At 44.5% G+C, this 27,070-nt stretch overlaps 1 protein-coding gene across 1 annotated transcript in view; it reads right to left on the minus strand.

Annotated features, from left to right (window-relative positions):
* Positions 1–27,070, minus strand: part of ALK (ALK receptor tyrosine kinase) — a 676,339-nt gene that overhangs the window by 170,880 nt on the left and 478,389 nt on the right. Inside the window, exon 5 of the mRNA XM_078056142.1 lies at positions 26,517–26,644. Within this exon, the coding sequence (XP_077912268.1) occupies positions 26,517–26,644 (128 nt within the window). The remainder of the gene's footprint in view (positions 1–26,516; positions 26,645–27,070) is intronic.

Below are 27,070 nucleotides of genomic sequence, written 5' to 3' on the forward strand. Positions count from 1 at the left end.
TCCAGTGGCAACCTGTGTGTCTAAAATTGGGATAATGAGCTACCATGTGGGTTATGGTGGGGATAACCCATCTAAAGTGCTCACCACAGAGTGCGGCACCTGGCCAGGACGAAATATGGGTCAGCAGTGACAAATGGTGATGATGTTGATGTTAGTGCTCTGCCCTCGTCCCCTCCTTGCCACCATTCTCACTGTCCCCTGCACCTGGATCACCTTCCCATCTCTCAGTCCAAGCTCCCATCCATGGCGACGCCTGGCTCATACTGTTCTTTGAAGACTTCTGTGGCTCTTTCAGGGAGAGACAGCCTCTCTGCCTTCACATAGTATGTTACAGCACTGCTTCCAGATTCTAGAAAGACCAGTTGCATTAGTCCTGAAATCTGAGCGGTCTTGGCAAGTTTTCATGGCAGACATCTTTGCTACCCATTCTGCCCTCCTCATGATAGGTGAGTTCCATGGCACACCCCCTGGTTGCCCTGTCCTTTGGGGTGTTCAAGGTCCCCATGTCAAGTACCAAGCTCCAGTTGGGATTCAATCCGATGTATTCTTTCATGTCAGCATCCCTCTTGCAGAATCTGCAAGGCTGACTTAGCAGGCTCTTCCTGCAGGGTGGGGTAGGTAGGGAGAATTCTCTTCTTGCATATGGTGCTCGAGGGTATATCTCAGAAACTACACCTTCAATATCTGAGATGTTTAATGATATCTCATTGGCTTGGCTCTTTCCTGGGCCCTTAAATGACAATAATTTCTAGTTATCAAATCTCCCTATATACTAATCACTGTGGCAAATACAGAATATGACCTATCTTATTTACTCCCCTCAGCACCTCTACTCTAGTTATCAAATCTCCCTATATACTAATCACTGTGGCAAACACAGAATATGACCTATCTTATTTACTTCCCTCAGCACCTCTATGAGAAAGGCAGTATTGTAACTATTTTACAGATGAATAAGTTGAGGTTAAGAGGAACTGACCTCGTTTCACACTGCTGGGAAACAGCAGGTGGGAGACTTGAACCCAGAACATCAGACTCCAGAGCCAGAGTTCTTAATCAATATCATATTGAGTTTGTCAGGATCCCCCTGAAGTTGTGTGTGTGTGTGCATGTGCGTGTGTGTGTGTGTGATAAGCAAGTTATGCAAGGAAACTTGCAAATGTGACAAAAGAGAACAATGGTTGACTGAGACAGGTGCTGTTCTTTGAAATAAGCAATGCTGTCCTCAGAAGATATTTTATCTTATTATTTGGAAATTTGAATCTCTGAATGAGGACTGATAGACTGACCAAATTCTGTAATTTTAAGATTTGTCACCATTTGTCACTGCTGACCCATATTTCGTCCTGGCCTTAGATGAAGGATAAAGTTGGAGAACACACCTTCCTCAGATGCATATGTGGTCTCACACAGAATGTTAGGGATTCAGCCCGCTTCTGTTTCAGGCTCTTAGTCTTGTTTGTCTCCAAATAAGAACAAAAGTCTCTGGCATATGGCCCCCAGGAAGCTGTCTGGTTGACAGCGAATTCTTCCAAGGGCTCCCGAGGAACCGTTTTGATCTTCAGTTTGCTCAAGTGTTGGGAGAAGTCAATTGTTCACCAATCCCACTTGCATATGGATTTCCTCTGCCCGTGGGTGCCCACTTTTCGGTACAGCTCCTCATCTGCATCTCCATAAAATAAACTGTGTGTGGTCTCAGTGAGAGGCAGGCACCAATGTCATCTCTCCCATTTGGAATCATCTGCTCATTTCCCTGTTTCCACAGCTTCCCCCCTGGTGGTACTTCACTCCATCATAATTAGCTGTCATATATCCTTCTCCTTGACTACCCTACCAGCTCTGGGAGGATCAGTGATTCCCTACTATGTAGATGACTCATAAATGTTGGAAATTAATAAATGAGTGGTTCCAGCACAGGACTTTTTCAACTGAGGGATGAGCAATTAAGATGATTGAGGTGTATCTAGAAGGATGAGCCACAGTAGAATTTAGAAGGAGCCTTTCAAAGCTTGCACTGGAGTCTCCACACACATACCAAGTGGATCTGTTGTCCTTAGATCATCAAATCAGAGTTTGTACTGCAGCCAGCTCCCCAAGCCCTGAAGAGGGGATTACTGAGGCTGGCCTAGCACTCCTCTGCACCCTGATTCCAGACCTCCATCTTCTTCAAGTGCTACTGAATCTGTGCCCTCGGGCTTTCAGATTGTCCCCCATACGCAGCAGGGTTCCTGGCAGGGTTGGTGTCCGGATATTCTCAGTGAGGAGCTTAGTCAATTAGCCCAGAAATCCTGTTCCCTTTTCACTGGATGCTTTCTTGTGGTTGGGCCAAGTCATGGTATTTCATTAGGATAATAAAAGGGAGAAAGTCAAACTCTTAGAATGTGAAAGTCTCTCACATAATAAAGGCTGACTGGTAATTTATGGCTGTTCCACCTGAGGGTGACTTTGGGATCAATACACTCTCCAGCTGGACTTGCAGAGACTCAATTCAGTGTATCATTTAGTGGACTGCATCAGCCAGCTCACCTCCAAGAAGGCAGCCAGCACAACCCAGCTCATCCCTAGACTGAAACTCTGAGCCAGCGGTCTGGTCAGGTAGTCTAACCGCCTGCTCACCTCCTTGCTCCCCTTGGAGACCACTCTATCTGACACAGAGCTTATGGAGCTTGGCCCGTGAGTGGTGCCAGCATCTTCGAAGGCTTTGTCCAAATGCTTCCTCATCACTTTTGGGGGGGAAAGATGTGCATTTCAACTCCCTTCTTACATCCAAGGCAGTAAGTGTCCACAGTTTGAAAGCCTGACCGGACTCTGGAGTCATGAGTTGGGGCTACTCCTGCCGTCTCAAAGAGCTCTGGCTTCCACAGCCCTGACCCTCCCTCGCTGGGCGGAGTCTACATAGCGACAAGGGAGCTTCCAGTTCTGGGGGCTCCTTTTCGCCAGAGATGGCTGTGTTTCCGTCCTTTCTGATGAATGAGCTGCTATGGAGTTTCGGGGTTGGCACACTGTTCTGAACATGGCCAGCCAACCCCAGCCCTATCCCAGATCCAGTTTCTGTGAGGCCTTCTGGCCTCTGCAGAGCGGGAAGGACAAAGGGCGCACATTATCCAGAGCTCCCCACACAAGGCTCCCCCCTGCATGGCTTTTCTCTAAAGCCGCGTATTAAACCTGTTTTCGTCAGTTGCTCCACGCCAAGGTTTTATTCATGGGACATCTTTCCTGTGGCAGGTGTCAGGTGCTGAGGAAATACAGAGATGATTCATTGACTCTTAGCCTCAAAGAGCAGCCATCTTAGGGCAGATGTGACAGAAGCACAAACAGCTAGGAATTGTGGTAAAACATAAGTACCGTCATGGTGGTAAAAATAAAAGCCTGCAGACATTTAGAGGAGGAGGAGTTATTTCTAGGTTTGACAAGGTGAATTAATTATGCTTAATTTATGTGCTTTAGAGTCAAGATGCTTGTCTATGAGGTTTGTTTAAAAAGAGGGGTGGCAGGAAGCCCACTCGTTCTGGGTTCTTCTAAGAATAGAGTATTTCTCTAAATCCCCACGCCGTGTGCACTCCCTGGTACTGGGGCCTAGAGCCAAACAGGCTGCCAGGGGCTGGTGGGAGACGAAGTGAAGAAGAACAGGCATATCTGAGGGAGGGCCCCCGGAGGCCACACTGTCAGAAGCCGAGCTGTAGCCTCCCCGGGTCCTCCTGGCTGGAGAGACTCTCAGGGCCCCTCTGGAAACTGCTGAGCGCGCATGCTGATCTCTGAGATCGTCTCAAACTGATACCTCTGACTGGCAAAACGGGTCCCTGTGCTATTAGGAGTGGTGACAGCTTTCAGACGGGAAATAAACCAATTGTTAAAGACCCCTCAGCATTATTCACCAGGCGGGAGAATTAGTTTTGGTATCCGGGAAAAACAGCCGTTTGGGTAATTACATTCTGTTTCCCTGCGTCTCCTCTAACGCATTAGCAGGAGATAATATTCCACACTCTAAGTCCAGAACCATCCCACAGAGCTGCTATTACACAGCTGTCACCTTCCTCCCCATCACTGCATGCATTTCTCGGCAGGAAGAATGAGTCCCCGTGTGTGTGTGCATGTGCGCGTGTGTGCGTGTGTGTGTGTGTGTGCGCGCGTGCACGTGGCAGCCTCATCCATCCCAGCGTGGAGGAAACCTAGCGCCGGAGCGAAAGGCGATGCACTGCGGTGGGAAAAATTCTGCACTCCTTGTTGGGAGATGGGGTTCTGGGTTTGGCTCTGCGATGACTTGTTGTGTGACCTTGTCTAAGTCACTGAATTTCTCCGGTGGCTGGGGTTCCTAAGCTGTAGCGTGAGGAGGCTGGGATAGGTGCCGTCTGCCGTTTGGGGTCACTATGTGGGCTCTTTATCAGCAGAGCATGGACTCTCTTTGACTCTGGTGTTGGGCTGAAAACTCAAAACAGATTGGCCACATGATCCTTGGAGACTGTGGCCTATTCACTGCCACCAACTGCAGAGAGCAAGGGCTGTGGAGACACTAGGCTGGGTTCTTCTTTGTTCCTCATTGACCCGAGGTCTAAGGAGACTGGCTGCCTTTGAAACAAATTATATTTTGCGCATCCTTTCCCTCACTTCATCGTTTTTCACGATCCCTATCAGACTTCTGACCTCACTAAAGTAATGAGAAGTTAGGGAGAAGGATGGAGAAAGGACAGAAAGGTTCAGGGGTAGGATAGGAAGTGAGAAAGGGGCAGAAGATAGACAAGAAACAGGAAGCAGGGCTGAGGAAGGGGAGAGGGAGGGCCCACGCATGGGTGGGTGAGGAGGGAAGGATTAGAAGAGAATAGGTGGAAAGAGGGACAGACTCTGAGCAGGAGTTATTGGAAGGAGGCCAAATATAGGAAATGACAGGAGGTTATGGAAATAAGCCCTGGATGTTTGAGAAATTCATTTCCCTCCTTCCTTCTTTCCCTCCCTCCCTACTTCCTCCTTGTTTCCTTGCTCCCTACCCACCCTCCCTTCCGCCTTCCTTCCTTCCCACAAACACTAATTAGCAAGCCACGATCTGACACACAATATTCTACATCAATATTCTAGGTGCTAAAGATGCAAACATGAATAAAACATGGTCGTGCATGTGAGGAGTTTACAGCACATTAGAAGGAGGTAGAGTGTTTAATGTGTGACAAGGTGTGGAAACACGAGCATAGGAGGGGTGTGTAGGCAGCAAGGAGTGTGGATCGATTCTACTGTGGGAAGGGAAGGAGGGTCAGGCAGGCTTCATGGAACTGGACGGGTCTCATGAGAGGAGAAGGATTTCTGTGCTGTTCTAATACACAGCTCCCTCTCTATAGCTTTGTTGAATTATCTTCCTTCACACGGGTCCTGAGTTAGTTACTCCGTCCTCCATATTTCCATGGCACTGTGCAAATCTGCATTCACCTCACTGTGTTGTAATCACTTCCTTACATGTCTTTCTCACTCACTAGACTGAGCTCTTTAAGGCTAGGAAACTTGGTTGAATTGCCTTTATATTTATATTGCCCAGGACTTAACACATTGCCAGCAAATAGCAGATTCAAAAAAAACCTAAACCCGAACCAAAAGCCCACTGAAAGGTTAGGCACACGTAGCAACCCTTCTACTGGTTCCCATCTCCGTGGGTTACCATGGCGACTAACTCCCAGGCCAGTATTTCCATCACATCACCACCATTTTGGAGAAAGATGTTTCTCTGAATGCTTTTATCAATATCCACACCTTCCCTTCCCTGTTTCCTCTTCCTTCCTTCTTCTTCCTTTTGCACCTGCCTCTTCCTCCCCTCAGGGGTCCTGAGTAGAAGTGGGTTAGCCTCAGTTTTCCTTTCATACTGGCCATCTAGAACTTTTTTTTAAGGGTGTGGGGTTTCAGGGATCTCCCCTCAGTCAGAGCCTGGGGTGTGCACTAATGTAGATTGGTGGCTCCTGGGATTATCTCTTTCCTGGGAACATGGACCCCACTTTGGCTTCCTTCTTCCTGGGGGGCCGGCATCCATAGCTGCTGGGGCATTTCTTGGAGAGCAGCATATCCAGGGAACTGGAGGCATGGCCTTTCACACAGAGAGGTGGCGCTTCTCAGAGCTCACACCACTCAGCCCCCAAAATGTTGGATAATGGCTTTTAAGCATAGGTGGAAGTCACCTGGCCTTATCTCTCACACTCCCATGAAACCTTCACTTCTACCAGGACATATCTCACTGGACCACCACCCCTGGATTGCATGGTTGTCTGTACTGTAGTTGGCTTGGCCTACACATACGTTACTCAGTCTATTTTTCTGAGGGAATTGTGTCTTTTGATCTTTGCACACAAGCCCAGGGACCTCAGTGATGGACATATTCAAAAAATCACAATAAATAACTCCTCAATTCATCATTCCCACCTCTGAGAGCAGGATTCTTGGAAAGCTGGTATAATTTAAGTCAACAATTCAGACTCAGTCATCTCTTCAGAAAAGTTATTAAGAAACGTCTGGAGGAAACCAGATTGCAATCTGTTTGTGAAAAGCATCAGGAGAATTCAGAATATAATACCTTAGCTGGAAACATTGAGTAACACTGGTGTGAATCGGCACCTACCCTCCAAGAGACCTCTTTCTTCCTCCCATTTTGGGAGTGAGATTATGAAACTCTCTAATGGTGTCACTGAAATAAATCTAAGCCCTCAACCTCATAGTCCCTCATTATTATGAGCTATAAACACAAATTCAAAATGGGGAAAATCTAAATACTACTGAGTTAATGTTCTACTTTGAATTGCAGTCTTTAATGATTAGAGATTAATTAAAGGGAGGTTTTTCTATCCAAATATAGCTACCCTACCTCTGTGGCAGATACCTGGCATTTTCAGACCAGGAAAAGAAATGCCCAGCTTGGGTAATGATAATAGCTGGCTTGGCTGCCAGGCTCTGGTTTTGGGTACATCTCCTTGTTCACTCTGGAAAGGGAAATGGAGCAGTACAAGGAGCTGTGATGACTTCTCTGAAATGCAGGGCAGTTGTTGAACTGGGGAAGGGCCAGATAATGAGGTTGGCCTGACATGGGCTTCATGCCGCTGCTTAAAAAAGCTGGGAGCCCCTAGCACACTTGCACTAAGAGAAAATCTGGTTCTGACAGAAATCCTGCCAGTTCTTTCTGAAGGACACACTGTCCTTGAGGAAAGAGCCAGCTATCATTCCTTACATGTGCCCTGGTTTTCACTATTAAGTAAACTGAAGGCCCACTATGGATCCTTGCTAACCTCTCCCTTAGCAAAATAGACAAAGGAGACCTGGGGCTTGGAGCAGAGGTCAGAGACCTCCCAGAAGCTGGGCGAAGTTGCTCTGGTGAAGATGGAAGTGGAATGGAGAGCAAGTTTGGGTAATGGAGCAATCCTAACATGTCGTTCCTTCTCATTAATTCATTCATCCATTTATCTTTCATCCATCTAGCACATCCTTACTGAGGACTTCTTAAGCTTCAGGTATCAGGTCATCATGTGAGTTGATAGGACACATTTTGGTAAGTGGGGGTGGGATGGGGGAGGAAAGGTAGAACTCTAAGGAGAAAGAAAGAAGAAAACCAACTTTTTTTGAAGATTTCTTTTTTTTTTTTAGGACTTTTTCATTTATTTATTAGCTAGAGACAGAGAGAGAGTGAGCAAGCAGGGGGAGGAGCAGAAGGAGAAGGACAAGCAGACTCCATGCTGAGTGCAGAGCCCAATGTGGGAGCTCGATCCCACGACACTGAGATCATGACCTGAGCTGAAACCAAGAGTCGGACACATAACCAACTGAGCTACCCAGGCACCTCTGAAGATTCTTGTGCCAGCCTCAGTGAAGTTGTCTCACTGAGTCTAATCTCATCCCTATGAAGTTGGCATTACAATGACTCTCATTTTATAGTGGGAAATAACCAGGGCTTAGAGGGGTTGAGTTAGGTTTGCACGTAGCTCCAAAATCTTTTCACTGTAGTGCACTGTCCTGAGAGCTCACCATCTAGGTAGGCAGGCACACATTCTTGTGTGCTGCATGAACGAAGAGTTGGTAGACTCTAAATAAGACATAGACCAATGCTAAAAATGAAATAACTTTTTATGAGAAGCCATGACTAGCGAATGACTTAAGGCTAGTTAGTGACAAAAAGGGATGTTTAAATGATGATGCCATGGGAAGTGTTCATGGATGAAATGAGCATTGTGATGGTCTTTGATGAATGGATGGGATTGGAACAGCTGGAATAGCCATCCGTGGCCTGTTCAGAAGACAGGTTATTGATCTGGTGAGCTGGAGTGTGGGATTTAGTCAGAGGCCAAGACAGAGAGGGCTAGGCAGGAAGATTGGGGCCAGAGAAAGAAGGCTTCAAGGTTTTTGAACTTTACAGGTGATAGTGATCTTGAGCAGGAAAGAAAGATGTAAGAGGTACTTTCAAAAAATGAATCTGGCTATAACAGAACACAAGTGGGATTTTGCCTTAGGTCATGATCTTTTTTGCCAGGGGAAAATACGGTATAAACCAAAGAGATTCATATATAGTTCTGTGGAGCTCTGAGCCTGACTCAGGACTGCAGTTTATACCTAGAAGGGGTGAGTGTTTGCTGGAACATCTTAGAATTTAAAATATTTTGAGTTATTTGTCTCCTACCAAAATTGTTATGGAAACTCCTTCCATGAAGTCACTGAAAAGGGGTACCCGGTAGTTTCCTCTGGTGATTGTTTAGCTGGAGGCACAGTTAGACAACTGGAGTTGGGGGGTGTGATAATAGAATAATATTATCATGATTATGATAATTATGATTCAAAATACGATAGTCATCTGAAGTTTCTTTTTTCTGAACTTTGTGACCCACTCCTAATTTCCTCCATTCAGAGTTGCTATCACTCTCTCCTTGCACTGCCTTGGATGGGGGGAGGGGCAGATATACTTGAAAATATAGATTTTCAACAGTAAGATCTAGACTTTTTGAGAGTGAAATAGATCTTGGAGTAAAAAAAAAATTGAGTCTTGAGTATGTGGAACCAAGAATCGAGAGGCCCCCAAACAGGCCTATAAGTAAAAAACACAGAGTGAGGCACAACATAAAAAGGTGTGGAATAGACCCCATAGATTGGGAACAAAGAGAAAATTAGAAAAGGAGAGCTAGGACAACAAAGTCTGTGCATTGCCTATACTTGGTGGGACTTGTCTGGTGGGGGTGTAGGAAGGACATAAAGGCCAGAAGGTTTGAGAAGACTTGTAAGCAAGAAGGCACATGAGCTACACAAAAATGGATGAAAGACCTAAATGTGAGACAGGAATCCATCAAAATCCTGGAGGAGAATACAAGCAGCAACTTCTTTGACCTTGGCCACAGCAACTTCTTGGTAGACACGTCTCCAGAGGCAAGGCAAACAAAAGCAAAAATGAACTATTGGGACTTCATCAGGATAAAAAGCTTTTGCACAGCAAAGGAAACAATCAACAAAACTAAAAGGCAATTGACAGAATGGGAGAAGATATTCCCAAATGACATATCTTATAAAGGGCTAGTATCTAAAATCTATAAAGAACTTACCAAACTCAATACCCCCTAAACAAAAAATCCAGTCAAGAAATGGGCAGAAAACATGAACATTTCTCCAAAGAAGACATACAGATGGCTAAGAGACACATGAAAAAATGCTCAACATCACTCGGCATCAGGGAAATACAAAGCAAAACACAGTGAGATACCTCCTCAAACTGGTCAGAATGGCTAAAATGAACAACTCAGGAAACAACAGATGTTGGCAAGGATGTGGAGAAAGGGGAACCCTCTTACACTGTTGATAGGAATGCAAACTGGTTCAGCCACTCTGGAAAATAGTATGGAGGTTCCTCAGAAAGTTAAAAATAGAACTACCCTATGACCCAGCAATTGCACTACTAGGTATTTATCCAAAGGATACAAAAATAGTGATTTGAAGGGACATATGCACCCCAATGTTTATAGCAGCAATGTCCACAATAGTCAAATTATGGAAGAGCACAGATGTCCATCGACAGATGAATGGATAAAGAAGATGTGGTATGGATATACAATGAAATATTAGTCATCAAAAAGAATGAAATCTTGCCATTTGCATTGATGTGGATAGAACTAGAGGGTATTATGCTAAGCGAAATAAGTCAGTCAGAGAAAGACAAATACCATATGATTTCACTTATATGCAGAATTTAAGGAACAAAACAAATGAACATAGGGGAAAGGAATGAAAAATAAAATAAGATAAAAACAGAGAGGGAGGCAAACCATAAGAGACTCTTAACCCTAGGAAACAAACTGAGGGTTGCTGGAGGGGTGATGCGTGGGGAAATGGGGTACCTGGGTGATGGGCATTAAGGAGGGCACTTGATGTACTGAGCACTGGGTGTTATATGCAACTGATGAATCACTAAATTCTACCCCTGGAACTAATAATACACTATATGTTAACTAAATTGAATTTAAATAAAAAATTTTTTTTAAAAAGGCACATGAACGTTGGGTTAGCTCTAGGCTGTTTCAGTGGAATCAGAAGAGTGGAGGGGAGCAGCTGGGAGGTTGTGGGTAGAAAGGGCCTGAACCCAGAGCAGCATGGGAGAGTGTCGAGGGTCTCAGTGTCTTCCCGAGAAGGGCCCAGAGGTGGCTGAGAGAGTGTGGGTCGACCTGTAGAGGCCTTGTGAATGGAGCTGGGGTGATCTAGGTGGACCAGATGACCTACAAACAAGGACTCCTTCAGTCACACTCATGGGGCTGGCCCAATGACCGGAGACCAACAGGGAGTGAATCTCTCAGGGCAGTCCAGAGGGGATGGTTCTTTCATTACCAGATGACACAGAAACCTCCCCATTTTTACTTGCTTCCCAGAGGAATGGGAAGGAGAATGGAAAAGGGGAGAATTCAGAACAGTCTGATTATCTATCCAAAAGGGATTTAAAAAAAATTCCCATTCAGAGTTGACTTCAACTCTTGACTTTAAATTAAGCTGTTTGCCATCAATGGAAATGAGGGGTTCTCCTAAGAGCCAAGTTAATTTTCTTTTTTAATTTTTGCATATAGACTGTACAGTTTACATCCTCTGTATGATGTTTAAAATCCTTTCCAATGGCCGATTCTCTTATATGACAACTGGTCTGGGTCTTCCTGCCCTACTATAGCTCTCTTCTTAAGCATACCCTTTTCCTGGTTGAGCATGGGCTGGTCGTCTCTCTGAAAATACAAGCTGAGATAACAAGGTTCCAGTACAATTATCATTCATTTGAAACTTTATCGGGATGTCATGTATGCCATTTATTTCAATTAAGAACACTGACTGAGCATCTGGTCTGTGCCAGGCTCTACGCTGATGGTGAGGATCTGGGACAAGGCTCCCATGGAGTGGGGAACAGAAATGCATAGATATTAAAGACACTTTCTAATCATTTCAAGGCTGAGAAATAGCAGGGAGATGTTGAAGGAAAAACAGAATAAGAGGTAAAAAGTCACAACTTGGCCATTTGGTAATTATAGAATCTTGACATCTTTGGGCCTCAGTCTGCTAATCTGTAAAATTACGGAGGAGAGGACAAAAAATTCCTTTAGGCCTTTCCCAGATGCTAAATTATATGACACTTGTGATTTTTAAAAGTGAAGAATTGTATAGTTAACTGAAACCCCCAAAGGCAAGAGTTAATAGAATACAGCCAATACAAGTACCTTTGCTGTTTGATTCTGTTGTAATGTCTTTGGAGCAGTGGCAAAGTCTTACCTCAAGCAAATCACATGGGGGTGAAGATGTCACTCATCACCAATCTGGGTCACCCTAGCAGTGTTCAGGACCTAGGGAAGGAGTTGCTAGTCGGTGTATATTGGAGGTCCCACTCTTGTAATCATTTTTATTAATATCAGTATTATTATTTTGGCAGGGGAGAATCTGGAATGTAAGTATGCTACTGGCTATTTGTCTTTGCCTATACTTACAAAGTAGAATGCCCACCTACAATGGTTAAGTGGATAACTGAAACCATTTGAAATATTGACATATTTGCCTTGTTTACAGTTTCTTGTTGCTGATCTCAATTTTCCACTCTGCTTTGCATTCATAGACACTTTCTCACACTGCTCCCTCTTGACTCATTTATACATTCATTCATTCAACACTCTACAAAAGCTCATGGAGCCCCTATCGTGTGCCAGGCTTTAAGCCAAGCGCTAGGGATGCAGAGATGAGGTGGAAAGCACACAACTTAGCAGGAGGGAAAAATAACAGCAGAAGTCAAACAAGCTGCGGTACTTGGATGATCCACTCTAGCCATCTGAAGCCTTGCTGGAGCTCTGTGGACAGAGCACTGGGCTACCCCTCATACCACACTTAATGAGGCTGTCTGTGGCTGGAACCAAGGGCTGGGGTAGGGGTGTGGTGGAAGGAGTCCTATATCTGACAAAAGAACCCATCAAATGGGCACCTGTGACTCTTTTCTATTTTTCATCTCTGAAAAGCAACAACCAATGATGAAAGAAGGTAGTGCCTCATATGTTAGTGGGGCTTCTGATGAAGCTGCACCAGATAATATAACATGGAAATGCAAATATGATTTTTTAAAAATCCCAAGGAATTTGGGTTATTTAATAAACTCTCCAGCCTTGCCTGGAAGTATGGAGTCCAGTTACTAGGTGATGGGGAAATGGAAAGCACAGTTTATGCATTGGGACAGACACCAGGTCAGTAGGTAGGAAGATTCCACCTTCCTTAATCAATGCAAGCTCAGCACTTCCTAGTTTGGTACAAGAAGAGAACTTTATGGTGGGTGGAATGTCTAGACCTCATAGCCCTTTCTACCTCTCTCTCTTTTTTTCCCTTCCTTCCTCCCTCTTATTTCCCTGGAGAATCTTATGGATCACAACTGTGATGTTTAAACCCTTTAAAACCCTGGCCGAAGCCCAGACAAAACTCTTGCAGTACAACTAAAGTAAGCTGGAATGTTCAACATGACTTTACTAAAGACTGGGAAAAACAAGGGGAAAAAAATCTCCAGTGCATACCATGAGCTTCGACTCTATGCTTTGCTGACCCCTGAAGAGAAGAGAAAGAGCTTTCCCAAGATTCTCCTTCCTAGCTTCTAGTGTCTTCTCTTGTTGTGATTGCAACCTCAGCTCCCATTACCCAAGAGCTCAGTCCAATTTAATTTCTTGACCCCTAAAGGAAAATGCTGGACCCTCGTATCTATCTAGATCCTTGCCTTTGCCATGTGATTGACTCCAGGAAGACCTCACTCTCAACTAAAGACTGTGGTCTTGCTCCTGAGGCCTTCTTTAGGATCACCATGTCCAAATGCCCCACAAACCCCCTCACTGTTCATATACATGTATGTGCCTATGTGCACATGTGTATGGATGCAGAGTGAGGGCTCCTCATGAGAGGGTGCCAGGTACATGAAGGGAAAGGAAGCAAAGCAGGGGAAGAGAAAAAGGAGGAGAGGAAAAAATCTATGCTTAGAATAAGGAAGAAAAGTAAGGAAGACTCCCTGTGTGCACACCCCAGATCTGACCCCTGAGCAGCCAATCTGGCCATTTCAGTTGCTGTCCATATGCCTGGAGTAAAAGCAGACTAGGCTTCACTGATTACTGAGGTGCCCCAGCAATCAAATGGTCGACTCCATGGCCCAGTCTCCCCGCACAAAAAGAGAGGAAGAAAGTTGAGAAGTGAAAATGAATTAATAGACAAGTGAAAAGACAAAGGCATTCAGAGTCTGGGAGAGACAGAGGGAAGGGAGGCTGAGGGCGAGGAGATGTAGGAAGGGCCTGTCCACAAGATGCCAAAGCAAACAACAAGACGGGTGATGATCTGTCTGCCTTCACATATTGATTATCATACAGCGCAAGCAAATGCTTTGATTCTGAATCAAGTAGATGCTTTGGCATTACAAATAGCCACAGGAGAGGAAGGGGGAGAAAGGAAGGGGGAAGGCCCGTGCCAGGGGAAGAATGGCCGAGAATGGGAAGCTCTCTAGCATTGGTATGCAAGCACGCGCATGGGATATGTGAGAGAGAGTGGGAAATGCAGCAAACTAGGGTTTGTATTTGCACACTGACAAGAAAGTTACCAGTCCTGAGAGGGTAAGGTAAGGAAAACAGAGAACATCTCTCCTTGTCATCTTCTCCTTTCTGTCACCTCATAATGTGATTCTGTCACCTCAGCTTTACATACTCATAAGCTCAAGTCCACAGGACAAAGGCTTTGGGCTACTCCCAGGCTCTCCTTGACCTCTGGGAGCAGTGTGACCTTCTCCTAGGGTCCGTTCCACTGCTCTTCCCGGCTGTGACAGCTCCCTCAGCCATGTTCCTGAACCATAAACCTGTAGACAGGCTGCCTCGGAACCTAGACTTGAGTTGCCTATCCCTGTAGCATGGGAAAGCTAATCAGTGCCAATGTTTTAATTATATTTACATTTCACAAATGATTGAAAGGATCGGCTTATAAAAGCACAAGAAAGTTGAGGCATTCAACCTCTCTGGGCCTTTTAAGACAACAAAGTTATTATGTCCATGTGAATTTCCAGGAAGAAACTTCTAATTAAGGCTTATTGGTTCTCAGCTGCCATTGGCCGGCAATGTGGCTCATCCTTCCTGTTCATTAGAGCAGAATAGGGGCTGTAGCTTCACAGAGTCTGTGCCCACCTTCCAGCCCGCTCCTCCAGTGAGCTTGGGAGGATCCCAGAGCTGCCATGATGGCCCCATCACCCCCCTGTGTGTGACTTGGGAACCAGACAGGATATTGCACCTGTGTTCTTGAAGGAAATAAGACCCCTGGTCTACCAGTTGCATGAATGATTAATGAGGGGTAATTAGTCAATGTTGTTAAGCATTTTATAGACACAAAAATGCTGGCTAAGAGCTAAATGAAGAAGCAAAAGCAGCAAAAGCCAAAAAACTTTACCTCCACCCAAATGCTGCTCATAGAATCCCAGAATGTTGGAGTGGAGGGAAGGAGGAATTCAGAGACCATTTGCCCTGTGATTTGCAAACTGAATTGTGGGGCCTTCTAGGCACCCACCAAGCAACTATTTCCCCATGTTTCCTCCCAAAACAAATCACAACCAAAAAGGCAAACTAAAGTTCCATGCTCACAGCAAAACCTAAAGACAGAGAATGCCAAAAACTTCAAAATAACCACAAGTAAAAAGAAAAAGCACCACATCCTAGCAGTGGGAGCTCTCACACTCCACTCTGGAGGACCTGGCCATTTGGTTCCCATAGTCCCTGGTGTTGAGGAGCTTTGTCCAGGGGTCTGGGCAGAGAGGAAGTAAAATGTCTCCCAGCTCTTCAGATAGAGAATTAGCATCCCCTTCTATTCCCTTTCAAAACAAAACAAAGCCAATTCTGAGATCCATTCTGTCTTGCAGGAGATTAAATAAGCTTTAGACCAATGCACAGGGGACTTGAAAACCTAATATTTGGTTAGTCTGGCTCTGACCTGGTATGTAAATTTTAGGAACGGAATCCTTCTCTGACTGATTTGGTAGGTTAGGGCCCCCCTGCTGGTCTCTGGTATCACCTTGGGATTCGGCCTGTCACCCTGCCCACCTATGGCTTGCAACTGAAAGGATACCTTCCATTTGGCTCCAGCTCTCCAGGTCTAGCTGTACCTCCTTTTCTTAGCCTTAGTCCCTTTGTCCCCTTAAAGTTGTGCTTCACCAACCTCCCCTCTGATATGCCCCAAACGGCAGAGAAGGGTGAAGTCACCTCCCAGAGTCTGAGGGATCGTTTCTAGCAGAAAAGGTCTTAAAGCTCATGTTTTATCTTAAAATTTGTGTGTAGTTTGCACAAAGCCCAATATATAGCCATGTTAATTTAAATATTAAAATAGCCCTCTATTCCAATATTTTCGTAAAATTGAAGCTCTGGAAAAATGTACCATGTTGATTCTGTGGGACTGTGCATGCCCAGAACACTACTACCTATCCTCAAGGTCCAAGCATCGAAGTGTGAGAAACACTTGCCCCTTTACCCCAACCCACTTGTTGGATCCAGGCCCCTCCCAATTTGCTCACAGCCAAATGCCTTTAGGCATTTCCTTTGTGGACGGGGCTTGGGAGGCAGGGCAGTGAGCCTGATCTCAGACCTGTGGGGCAGGGCACTGAGAGTGGAGCCATCCCGTCCTTGCTCCAGGGGATGTCCTTAGACTTCACCAAGCCCCTGAAATTGTACAGTTCACTGTTGGTCCAGTTTATCTTGATGACTCATACCAATTATTTGTAGCACGGTTAACTAAGAGTTGCCAAGGCCATTGGATCAACATCATCACGATACACTCTTTGGACTTCGGGAGGGGTGGGACTAACCCTGTTTGATTTCCCACTAGGCTGCAGGCACTGTGTCACATAAGGTGCACACACTCATATTTAATCCTCACATGGATTAAATCCTTACGGGGAGCAGGTACCACCATCTCCATTTCCCGCATTAATGATCTAGCGCTGCAGGGTGTGATGGACATGTAGCACCCAAACAACTCAGTTAGGATCCAAACCCACGTTTTTCTCATTCAAATCCTGTCGCCTTTCCACTGTTCATGATGCAGTGTTCCTTGCTTTTTTTTCTGTTGCATCTTTCGCCCTTTTCCCTCCTGATGGCCTCTATCAAGGAATGAAAGAAACAGAGAGGAGGTGAGGTCAGAATGTACGAATTCTGCTATCAGCTGTTTCGGGAAGATGGAGAGGATGTGGGAGAGGTGGTGGGTTGAAACCAGTGTCTAAACTGACATTTCTCTTATCTCTGGAATTTATTTATTTGGGTCTGCCTCACAGGGACAGATTTTAAGGAATGGTTACAGAGGGGCCTTAGAGACCTGGGGAGGGAACATAGCTTCACCCAGCCTCTCATTCATCACCAGCCAGAGCTTTGGTCTCCTTAATAACTGGGGCTTAATCCTCCACATTCGAAGAGACTCCCATTACCCCAAACAATAATTTTTTAAATTACCCAGGCAGAATAGCAATTGCATATTGAATACCAAGGATGATTTAAAACTAATAAATACTTTTAGAAATTCCTTGAACATTTTAATGAATTAAAAGTTATGAAATATTTATAAGCAGTAACAACGCCATCTAGTACCATTAATAAAATAAATACATTAGTCAGAGAATGAAATTCATTACTATTTTACTACTAGACATTTATGTCAATGACTGAATATTGCTCCAAATTACTTGTAAAATGGACCAATTATTTTAGTGTGATTAATCTTTTCAATTATTTCTTTTATGTAGTTGTAATTTGAAAGTAATTTTCTTCCAGGAGTACAATGACCTCAGCACACTGGTTTCTTATTTATTTGTATTTAAAAATCTTTTGGCTCTGCCCCCATTTCCGGGTGATTTCCAATGGTCAAATATTTAAAATTGTCGCCCAAGCAATCATTGTTCCCATGTACTTTGCGGGGCATTTTTTAATTGGCTTTATTAGTGATTATGAATAAGCCATTCCAGTGTAAGGAAGTCTCTGCCAACAGCAGCTGTACATGGGTAGGGAAAGGAGGGGCAGAAAAACTCTTTCCTGGTTCCACCAGCTGGGGGCCTGGCTGATTTATTTATTTATTTATTTTTTTTTTTTTAAAGATTTTATTTATTTATTTGAGAGAGAGAGAATGAGAGAGAGCACATGAGAGGGGGGAGGGTCAGAGGGAGAAGCAGACTCCCTGACGAGCAGGGAGCCCGATGCGGGACTCGATCCAGGGACTCCAGGATCATGACCTGAGCCGAAGGCAGTCGCCCAACCAACTGAGCCACCCAGGCGCCCGGCCTGGCTGATTTAGACCCCATCCTTAGTCTGCCAGAAGGATGCAGTACGATAAGCATATCCCAGGAGGTTTAGGCTCTTCCTTGGCCACTACCCATCCCCACAAGATTAAGCAGTCTTACTCCTTTGCATGGCACATTGGATTCTGGGCACCCAGTCACAAATGGAAAAATGACTTTATCAGAGATAAAAGCATAGATTGTTGGGGGTGGGAGTGAGGAAAGAGAAGCAGCTGCCTTCGAAACCAGAAAATAGATCTGGGCTTTCAGAGTTTCTGTTGGAAGGGGGATAAACTTGACCTTGACCCAATGGCTCAGATGAGGCACAAATGGAAAGAAAAAGGTGGGTGCAAACCTGCAAACATACCCTGGGCTAGCTGGGATGAATTATTCCACCCTTGTTCCAGGATGAGGACATTCAGCTCAGTCAGGGGTGAGGAAGGGAGAAGGCAATAGTATTTATTGTGCCGAGCTCTGTGCCAGGGGCTCTACACATAATATCAGTTTTTCATTTCCCAACAAACCTATAATTATGTATCATTAGCTCCATTTACTGTTGAGAAATCCCAAAACTCAAAGATTAAAAAAAAAAAATCTTCTGAGCTCAGAAGGGTGGTAAGCGATAGACCTGGGATTCCACACTCATTCTGTCTGATTCCAAAGCCTGTAATCTCCCTCCTACATTGTAACCAGAAAACCTTTATTCAGTCCTTACCATGAGAAAAGCACTGTTAGTTGCTAATTGGGGTACAGAGATTAAAAAGAAAAAGACACAGTCTTTGATTCTAGGAATTTAGCATCTATTGAGCAAGACACATAAATAACTCTGGAAAGTAGACGGTTCTAAAACGGAAATCTATGGAGACATAATTCTGAGCTGAGACTTCTTGGAGAAGACAGTATTTGAGCTGAGATTTGAAAGAAGTGTGAGGCTTGGGGAGACGGACATTGGGGATGGGAGAGGGAGGGCACTTGACAGGGGGCATAGCTGGAACCAGAGCATGGGGCGGGAGGTCTTTGGGAAATGTGAGAGGAAATCACAATTTTAATGCTTATCTTTTTAGCAGTACAATCCACAGACAAATTATAGGTGGGAAATTTTAGAAATAGGTAGTTAAGAAGAACAATGGAATGTAATGGGCCTCGACCTTCGAGGGAGGGCACCATGAAAACGAACGGACAAGGCTATGGCTGCTATTTCTCCTTGGCTTTCACTTCCAAACAATAGATCCCACCTCTGCAGAGATGACCCAGTCCCCCGAAGTGACCGACCCGGGCAGGTGTCATGTTGGCGGGGCTGTGGCGCTCAACACCCGCGTGGCATTTGGTTATTGTTAGCATCCCACGATTTGTTTCTGTGAATAGCACTTTCTCCGTAAGAAACTGAGCAGCAGGGAGGGAGCAGCTATGTTTTTAGAGACTTTAGGCCAGGTGAGTTCCAGAGAGGTCCGGGAGCTCCGGGCATCATGTACAATGCATCTCCACAGTCCTCTTCTCATCAGACCCTCACAGTGAAGGTCAATGTTGGGACCACCACTGACATATGGTTATTCCTGTTCTAAATAAAAAACAATCCGTGTGCCAATTCTGATAGAGACCTTTAATGTCCCCTCTGATCCAAAGAATTGACGAGGCTATGGTAAATAAAAGGTGGAAAGGGAACGTCGGTCCCCCGAAGGCTGGTTCAGTGCTCATTCCGTGGTATTTTTGAGAAAGACATGGGAACCAGTTCAGAGGAAGACAATCTCTACAAATGGAGCATTTATTCAATACCTCTGGTGTGGATTAAATGTAAGTCAGGGATGCCCTTAGGGGAGCAGTTTTGTGTGAAGTAGGATGGGGATTTTAAGGCTGCCACACCAAAACTCAGTCCTAAGACAGAAGCAAGTTTATATCACTGTCACTGTGCGTTCAGTTTAGTATGTGCTCAATAAATGTTTGTCAAATGAATGAGCAAATGCATGGACGGGTAGATGGATGATTCTGCTACATAGAGCGTTTTCTGCTGGCAGCCCCAAGAGAGCATCCCAGTAATCTCCATTTTACAAACACAGACTGAGGATCCTGCTGGGGTGTTGCTTTCTGTTGGAACAGAAAATGCCCAGTTTTGGCCATGCTGTCAGGAGCCCAGGAGGCTATCCCTCATTTTACCCAGCTGGATTTTGGAGCCTACTCCAGAGGCTGATTAGTTCCACATGGCTGGCCAAGATGAGAATGCATTCATTCAGCTTCTTTCATTTCCTCTTGTCCCCCTCTTGGCCTAAGGAGGGCATCCTTGCCTGGCCAGCCTTGTCTTTGGTGGAAGAGGAGGAGATAGAGGGGACAAGGCTGGGACACGCCACACAATTTTGTTGTTGTTGTTACTGGAAACATTCATACTAGCTCTACATCTAGCATCTCAAACCTAGGATCCAGTGAGACAAGAACTTGCTTTGTGTAGACGGGCCATTGCCCAAAGTATAACAGCCTTGTACTTAGTCTTAATTGTTCAAGGAAGGTATAGTTAATGTAACAATTTTTGGCTATCACATTTTACGTAAGCACAGAATCTTATGATCAAAAAGCTGGAATTAATAGGAGAGTTGAAAATCAGAATGTCCAGTGGTTCTCAAACTGTATTTTATGAAACCCCATGGTGGTGGTGGGGCGTGGGTGTCAGGCCTGTGGAGCAAGTGGGTTCTGGGCCCCCTACTATCACTTCCCCGGGCATCTCTGCTTGTGTAATTTTATTTATTTAATTTTTTTTTTGCATTCTTAAAATTTTTTTATTGTAGCACAAACATACATGGTAAGTTGTTTGTGTAATTTTATATACTGGACTTCTATATAGGACTTTATTTGAATTAAGCATTCAGCCTCTAAAAAATGTTTGAAGTCCATAGATCCAGTTTAAATGCGATCATTTTAGGCCCAGAGAGGTTAAGATATCTGCACATCCCCAACGCTTCTGGGACATGTGTTTTAAGGTATCCGTGGTGGTGAGACTGCTTTTGATGCTTTGTATTACTCCCCCTTCCTATACGACCAAAGTTAATGAAATAACCCCTCAGGGGTAACATGAGGATTATGACATCCTCTCTGCTGAACAGATCAGAGGAGGTAATGTGCATGAAAATGTCTCAGTGGGATAAGAAACCAAGAGTGCTTCTTGTGGAGAAATCTGTTAGTGAGCTGAATGTTGTTCTGACCTAGGAAATCTCAGATGTGATTCTCATAGGTTCATGAAAGGGAACCGGCAGTAAAATGTACTTAGGCTCACCCAGGTGCCATCTGCAGCTCCTTGATGTTCACGGATGGGGGTGTCCACTGTTGGTAAGTGGACAGCGGTACACCTAAACTACCTCTGACCAACCAAGGCAGGCAGAGGGAAGTTCCGAATTAGCATCTTAGAAAAATCGAGAACTTGACAATCATGAGGTGAAGGTAGAAATCATACTGGGCTGGTCAGTTATTTAGTGTGTCGAAGTTCAAGGTAAATCATTGGGTGGTTTGTTCATTCAATTTCCACTGGTGAGGGAGGCAGAATAGATGCTTTCTGGGGTGTTTTCCGGCAGGTAGCAGTAACACGTAGCAGCAAGAGCATGGATGCTGGAGCAGATGACCTCTAATATCAGCTGTGAGACGTGGGATAAATTACATAAGTCTCTGTGCCTTGATTTCCCTATCCATATCATGGAAATGTTGATAATGATAATACATACCTCATAGCACTGTTGTAAGGATTAAATGAGTTAATATATGCAACAAGTTTAGAACAGGGCCTGGCACATAGAAGGTGTGAGACGGGTGTTTGCAATATTGTATATTCTTTTCTTTAAAGATTTATTTTTATTTATTTATTTGAGAGAGAGAGAGTGCACACAAGCAGGGCGTGGAGCAGAGGGAGAGGGAGGGGGAGAAGAAGAGAAGCAGACTCCCTGCAGAGTGTGGAGCCTGAGGGGGGGGCTTGATCTCATGACCCTGAGATCATGACCTGAGCTGAAATCAAGAGTCAGATGCTCAACCGACTGAGCCACCCAGGAGCCCCCAATAATGTATATTCTTTTTTTTTTTTTTTTTTTAAGATTTTATTTATTTATTTCACAGAGAGAGACACAGCGAAAGAGGGAACACAAGCAGAGGGAGTGGGAGAGGGAGAAGCAGGCTTCCCGCGGAGCAGGGAGCCCGATGTGGGGCTCGATCCCAGGACCCTGGGATCATGACCTGAGCCAAAGGCAGACGCTTAACAACTGAGCCACTCAGGCGCCCCAATAATGTATATTCTTATGAGCTGCTCAGAGGCACAGGGTTTTTCAAATCTTTTTTGAGAAGCTAGCCCTGCCCTTTCTGACACGTGTTTTTCCGCAGGCTCCTCTGAACATGAGGGGTCCTGATGAGTGTCCTGCACCATTCTATTGCTTTGGACTGTCTGCTGAAGGCGGGTCTTTGTGAATGGGTGAAGGGTTCCCTGGGAGCCCAGGCATGGGTGTCTCTGGGGGCTGATATCCTTCCCATCACTGCCAAATATATACACTGGCTTTTTTAAGATCAGGGAAAAACCTCTTCTAAGCAATTTCCACCTACTGCTACCTTCTTTTGGCAGTAGTAGGGTAATAGCCCAAAGCTAAAAAAGCAGGAGCAGTATTTATCAATTGATTGATCAACTAACAATCAGTCAACAAGTATTTAAGCAGTGTTTTCTATGTGTTTAGCGCTGTGTTAACTGTCCCCTGGGGAAATAAAAGAAATACAAGACAAGATCCCAAACCTCAAGTTAGGGCCCCAAAATGACTAACTGGGAAATAACTGTAAAGCAGCTACTAAATCTAGATGTAGAGAGCAAAGTATTCGGAGAAGAATTTCTATGGCTGTGAATGATGTTCTGGAGGGTTTGGGCCCTAAACTGGATCCTCAATGATGAATCTGCATTCAAAACGGAAGGCCTGGGACCAAGCTGGTTTTCTGTACACTGCCTCAGTCTGACTAGAGGGCCGGGGGTGTGAGAGAACAGAGGGCATAACGTTGGACAGGTACTGAGACCAGATTTTAAAGAAGCTTAGAAATCAGGCAGAGACACTGGGGGCTTTCCAGGCAGGACTGAGCAGTGGTGAAAGTACCAAAGTCAGAGTTGAGATGGCCCTGATGTCACTCTCAGCTCTACCACCAACCAGCTGGGTGATCTTCAGCCCATCACTTGCCTGGACCCAGGAATGAGTGAGACGGCCCACTATAGCTCCCATATTTCTGATATGGGAGGCAATAAGAAGTTACTGAGGTCTCCTGAAAGTGCCACATGGAAAGGAAATGTGTGGTAATGTGTGAGGGATGGGTAATGCTATCAGGGAGACCAGCTGGCTACTGCCAAAGCCCAAGAGTGCATAACAAAGGCCTGGATAAAGTACGTTGCTGAGGAAATGAAGTCAGAAGGGTAAATTCAAGAGACAGCAACAGTAGCATCTAGATAGCAACGGATAGGATGAAAAGCAGCCACAAGTCTAGAGCCCAGAGCTTGGCCATTTGGATGTAGGAATAAGAGGATGAGCTAAAGATAATTCTAAAGCTTTTGGCAATGAATTTAAAACCCCAGCCTCTACACATTCCATAAAGGTGACAGAACTTTGTGGACAGAAACATTGGCTTGGTGGTCAGACTGACTTGGGATTGAGTTTGGCTCCATCTTTCCCTAACTGAATGACTTGGGCAAGTTTTGAAACTTCTGTGAGCTTCAGATTCCCCATCTGTAGATAAGGATAACAGAACCTGCTTTATAGCATTATGGTAAAGTTCACATGAGATAACACACTTAAAAGGATCAGCATTTCCCTTTGCACATGGTAAGTGCTCTGTTGATGTTAGCTTTTATTGCTTCTTAACTGAGCACTTATTAAGTGTTACACAGTGTGATAGCTGTCAGGATTCAGAGAGGAAAGAGGCATGGCCTCTGCCCTGATGACACCCACAGATAAGTATCATCTCCTGTGCAGGGAGAATTGTCCCCACATCCCCTGTAAGCCTTCTCCGGACTAACTAAAATGGCGCCTCTTTATGTAGGCAAAGGAAGAGCTATAGAGTTCTACAGATGTGTCTCCTTTCATACTCCGTCTGTGTCTCATCAGGAGGGGACCAAGTTACTATCAGAAAATAGACCCGGCATTCTGCAGACCTATCTATAACCCAGGCTAACATGCCACCAGCCCTGTTCACCCCCTCAAAGATAATACTTCTCTCTCCTTATCTCTTTCCTTTCATGACCTGATCAAAGCAATACATCAGAAAACACAAACATTTGTCTACATCAAATAAGCATACCTCTGAAATAACTCTTTCCATTTAAAAATGTGAGTGTAGTTTTAGGATGCTTCTTATGTTTGCAATTGTCCACACCAACTGATGTGCACCTGAAATTGTTCCACGATGGGGAGGAGAATTAGAAGTTCTCAGGAAACACAGGAGTCACTTTGTTTTTCCTCTGCTCTGTGCTTTACTCATTCACACTTATTTCTTCATACCCACTGGTGGCCACAGGAGTCCAAGACAAAGAAGGAGTGCAGAGAACATCTGCTTCTCCATGGAGACCCTCTGTTTTTAGACAGGAGCCTCTGAAGGAAGGTAGCTGGGACATGAGAACCTTCCTAGGTCTCTTGGCCAATTTACCTTCTCAAGGGAATTAGAAGCAGACTTCTTTTCTCCGTCCTCTTAGAGACTGTTCTGCCAGAAGACATACTTTTTGGATCATTAGAGAAAGTTAGAGAGGTCAACTCTCTTGGTTTCATAAGGGTAGAGAGGCCGACAAGAAACAGGTCTTTGAAACTCTGCAACAAACTCACTGCAAATGCAACATAAGATACAGAGGAAGAATTCGTAGGTGAAAGGGAGTTGTAGGGGTAAGGGAGGAAAAATCTGCATAACTGTTTGAGAGCCTTGACTCAGAGGTATGAAGAATTTTTGCAGGAGGATGGGCTGGGCCTGATATCTAGGGTTTTGTAGTCTCTTATTCCCTTCTCCTGACCATTGTTCAAATGAGATTAGGCCAATTCTGGGAACTTATACCTTCTCCCTGTCACATTCCTGTTAACTGGCTCCATTTCAACAGATAGCCTCTTTTGGACGGCACACAGACCCTTGACATCAGCAAGGATTGATGATGTCCAGAGCCATCCACAAATCTGCAAGTTTGTGAACATGGAAACATTTGTACAAGCTCCTGGCTTTCTCCCAAACCACATGTTTCTTATACATTGCCTCCCATCACAGGTTAACCACCTTTTCAACTAGAACTGAAGTTCAATCTACCACATTATGATGGTTTTTCTTTTTTCTCACACATAAACCAGTTTTCATTAAAGGAAAAAAAAAACAACAAACCACTTTGTGAAAGTTCTTGCAAGACCAGCAATGAATGAAGAGCCATAGCAGCATAAGAAACTGGGTGGTCAGGGGTCTCCTAAGGGAGTCCCCTTTGTATAGCACCTCTAAGAGGCCCAAGATTCAAAGCTGGGCCTCTGCATGCAACAGATCGCTGTGTGTTATGAGCCTTCGTGGTTGCTCATGAACAGTCTAAATTGAGAACTTAGGTCTGGGAGTACCACAGGCTTCCTTCTTCTCCAAACTTCATTCTTGGTCCTCTCAGACCTCCCTCTCACATGGGAGAACTCCCTTCCCACTGAACCTCTGGGCAGACGCAGGCACAGAAAAAGAGCAATAATGAAAACAACTTCTTCCCGAAGATCTGTATAATTCAAGCCCATCTCCTATACCTTCCACATGTGGGAAACAATAGAGGGTGTTTATTGTATGACCCTAGGTCTTCTGAACAATCAAGGAAAGATCAACCTCCTATATCTATTGATGATTCATTTCTTCCTGTTTACCAATCAGACTTGAAGCAGTGTCTAATGAAAGATAAATAGGTGATCTTGAAAACAAGAGTAGAAGGTCAAAAACTCTGTAGAGGGAGGGGAAATAAGCTTATCAGAAACCTATACAGATATAATTACTGTGATTGAGTATTGCATTTAGTTCAGTTTCCTGGCAACAAAGGCAAAAAGAAAAAAAAAACAACAAATTATTCTTCAGGAGAGAGATGCTTTTTCTTGGTAATAAATCTTGAATGTGGGACTTATGCAAAGGAATTCAATGACAGAGTGGACAGTGCCCTAATGGTATTTACAAAATAATCAAAAGATTTCATATATAACCATTTCCTAAGTCGCCCCTTAATAACAGTAGGAATCAAGTCATTAAGAATACTTAGTCATAAATTTTGCCTCAGAGAAAAAAAGTAAAATAATCACTATCAAGTTGGAGGGGTAAGGAGTGGGTAGAGATACAGGTGAAAGAAAAATGGTAGAATGTTGATAATTATTGAAACTGAGTTGAAGGTATATAGGGGTCACTGCACTATTCTATTTATTTGCATACATTTGAAATTTTCCACAATAAAAAACCAAACCAAACCAAACCAAACCAAACCAAACCAACATAGCTGAAAGCATTTGGCAGCCCAGGAAATTGAGCTGATATGTTCTCTAACAAAGACTATATTCTGTTTGATGAAGTTTTACGGTAAGCAGATATAAAGTTATACTCAGTCTTTGAAAATTGATCAGCTGGGCTGTGGAGCACTTGCTAATATTCAGAACCAGCCCCAAGGCACCATAGACTTTACTAGATAAGCAAGCACATGCCCAGCTAATTGTGGCGGCAGGTTATGGACACACTTAAGACAGCAAGCTACCAAGGAAGGGAGGAGAAAGCCAGATTCAGATACCTTCACTGCAGTTCTTCAGGGCAAAGAAGTCCACTGCAGACAAACTTCGGTTTCCACTCGAGATATATTCCAGGGCCACTCGGAAGGGATTCTCTGGGCGCCCAATTCTCCCCTGAAGCACCGTCCATCTGGTCACATTGGAACGCAGAGGGGAAGAGCAGAGAGAAACAGTGATGAGAAGCAGGCCTAACTTGCACAGAGATTCTGTAGTGATTTCTAGGCCCACACTCTTCATGGGCCCCAACCGATGCAACCCTAAGAGGCTCTGAGAACAACTCTGACAGCAACATGCAAACGTTTGTTTTCTTCTTGTCCAACTAACCCAGAGACCCACTTCTCAAACCCACTGTAGCCACTGGTGTTTCTTTCGTTATATTCTTTCAGGCAACTACAGACCTTTGGACTGCTTTAGTAGTTAATCTTACGGGAAAAGAATATATGTACTTAAGAATATCTGCTGGCAGAGTGAAGGGATAGTCTTCAAAAACATGTATCGGTGGATCCGTAATTATCTTTGGAAAGAATTTTGGCTTTCAGAATTTTTTCTGATCCCA

The sequence above is a fragment of the Halichoerus grypus genome, chromosome 10, assembly GCF_964656455.1.
Source record: "Halichoerus grypus chromosome 10, mHalGry1.hap1.1, whole genome shotgun sequence".
NCBI lineage: Eukaryota > Metazoa > Chordata > Mammalia > Carnivora > Phocidae > Halichoerus > Halichoerus grypus.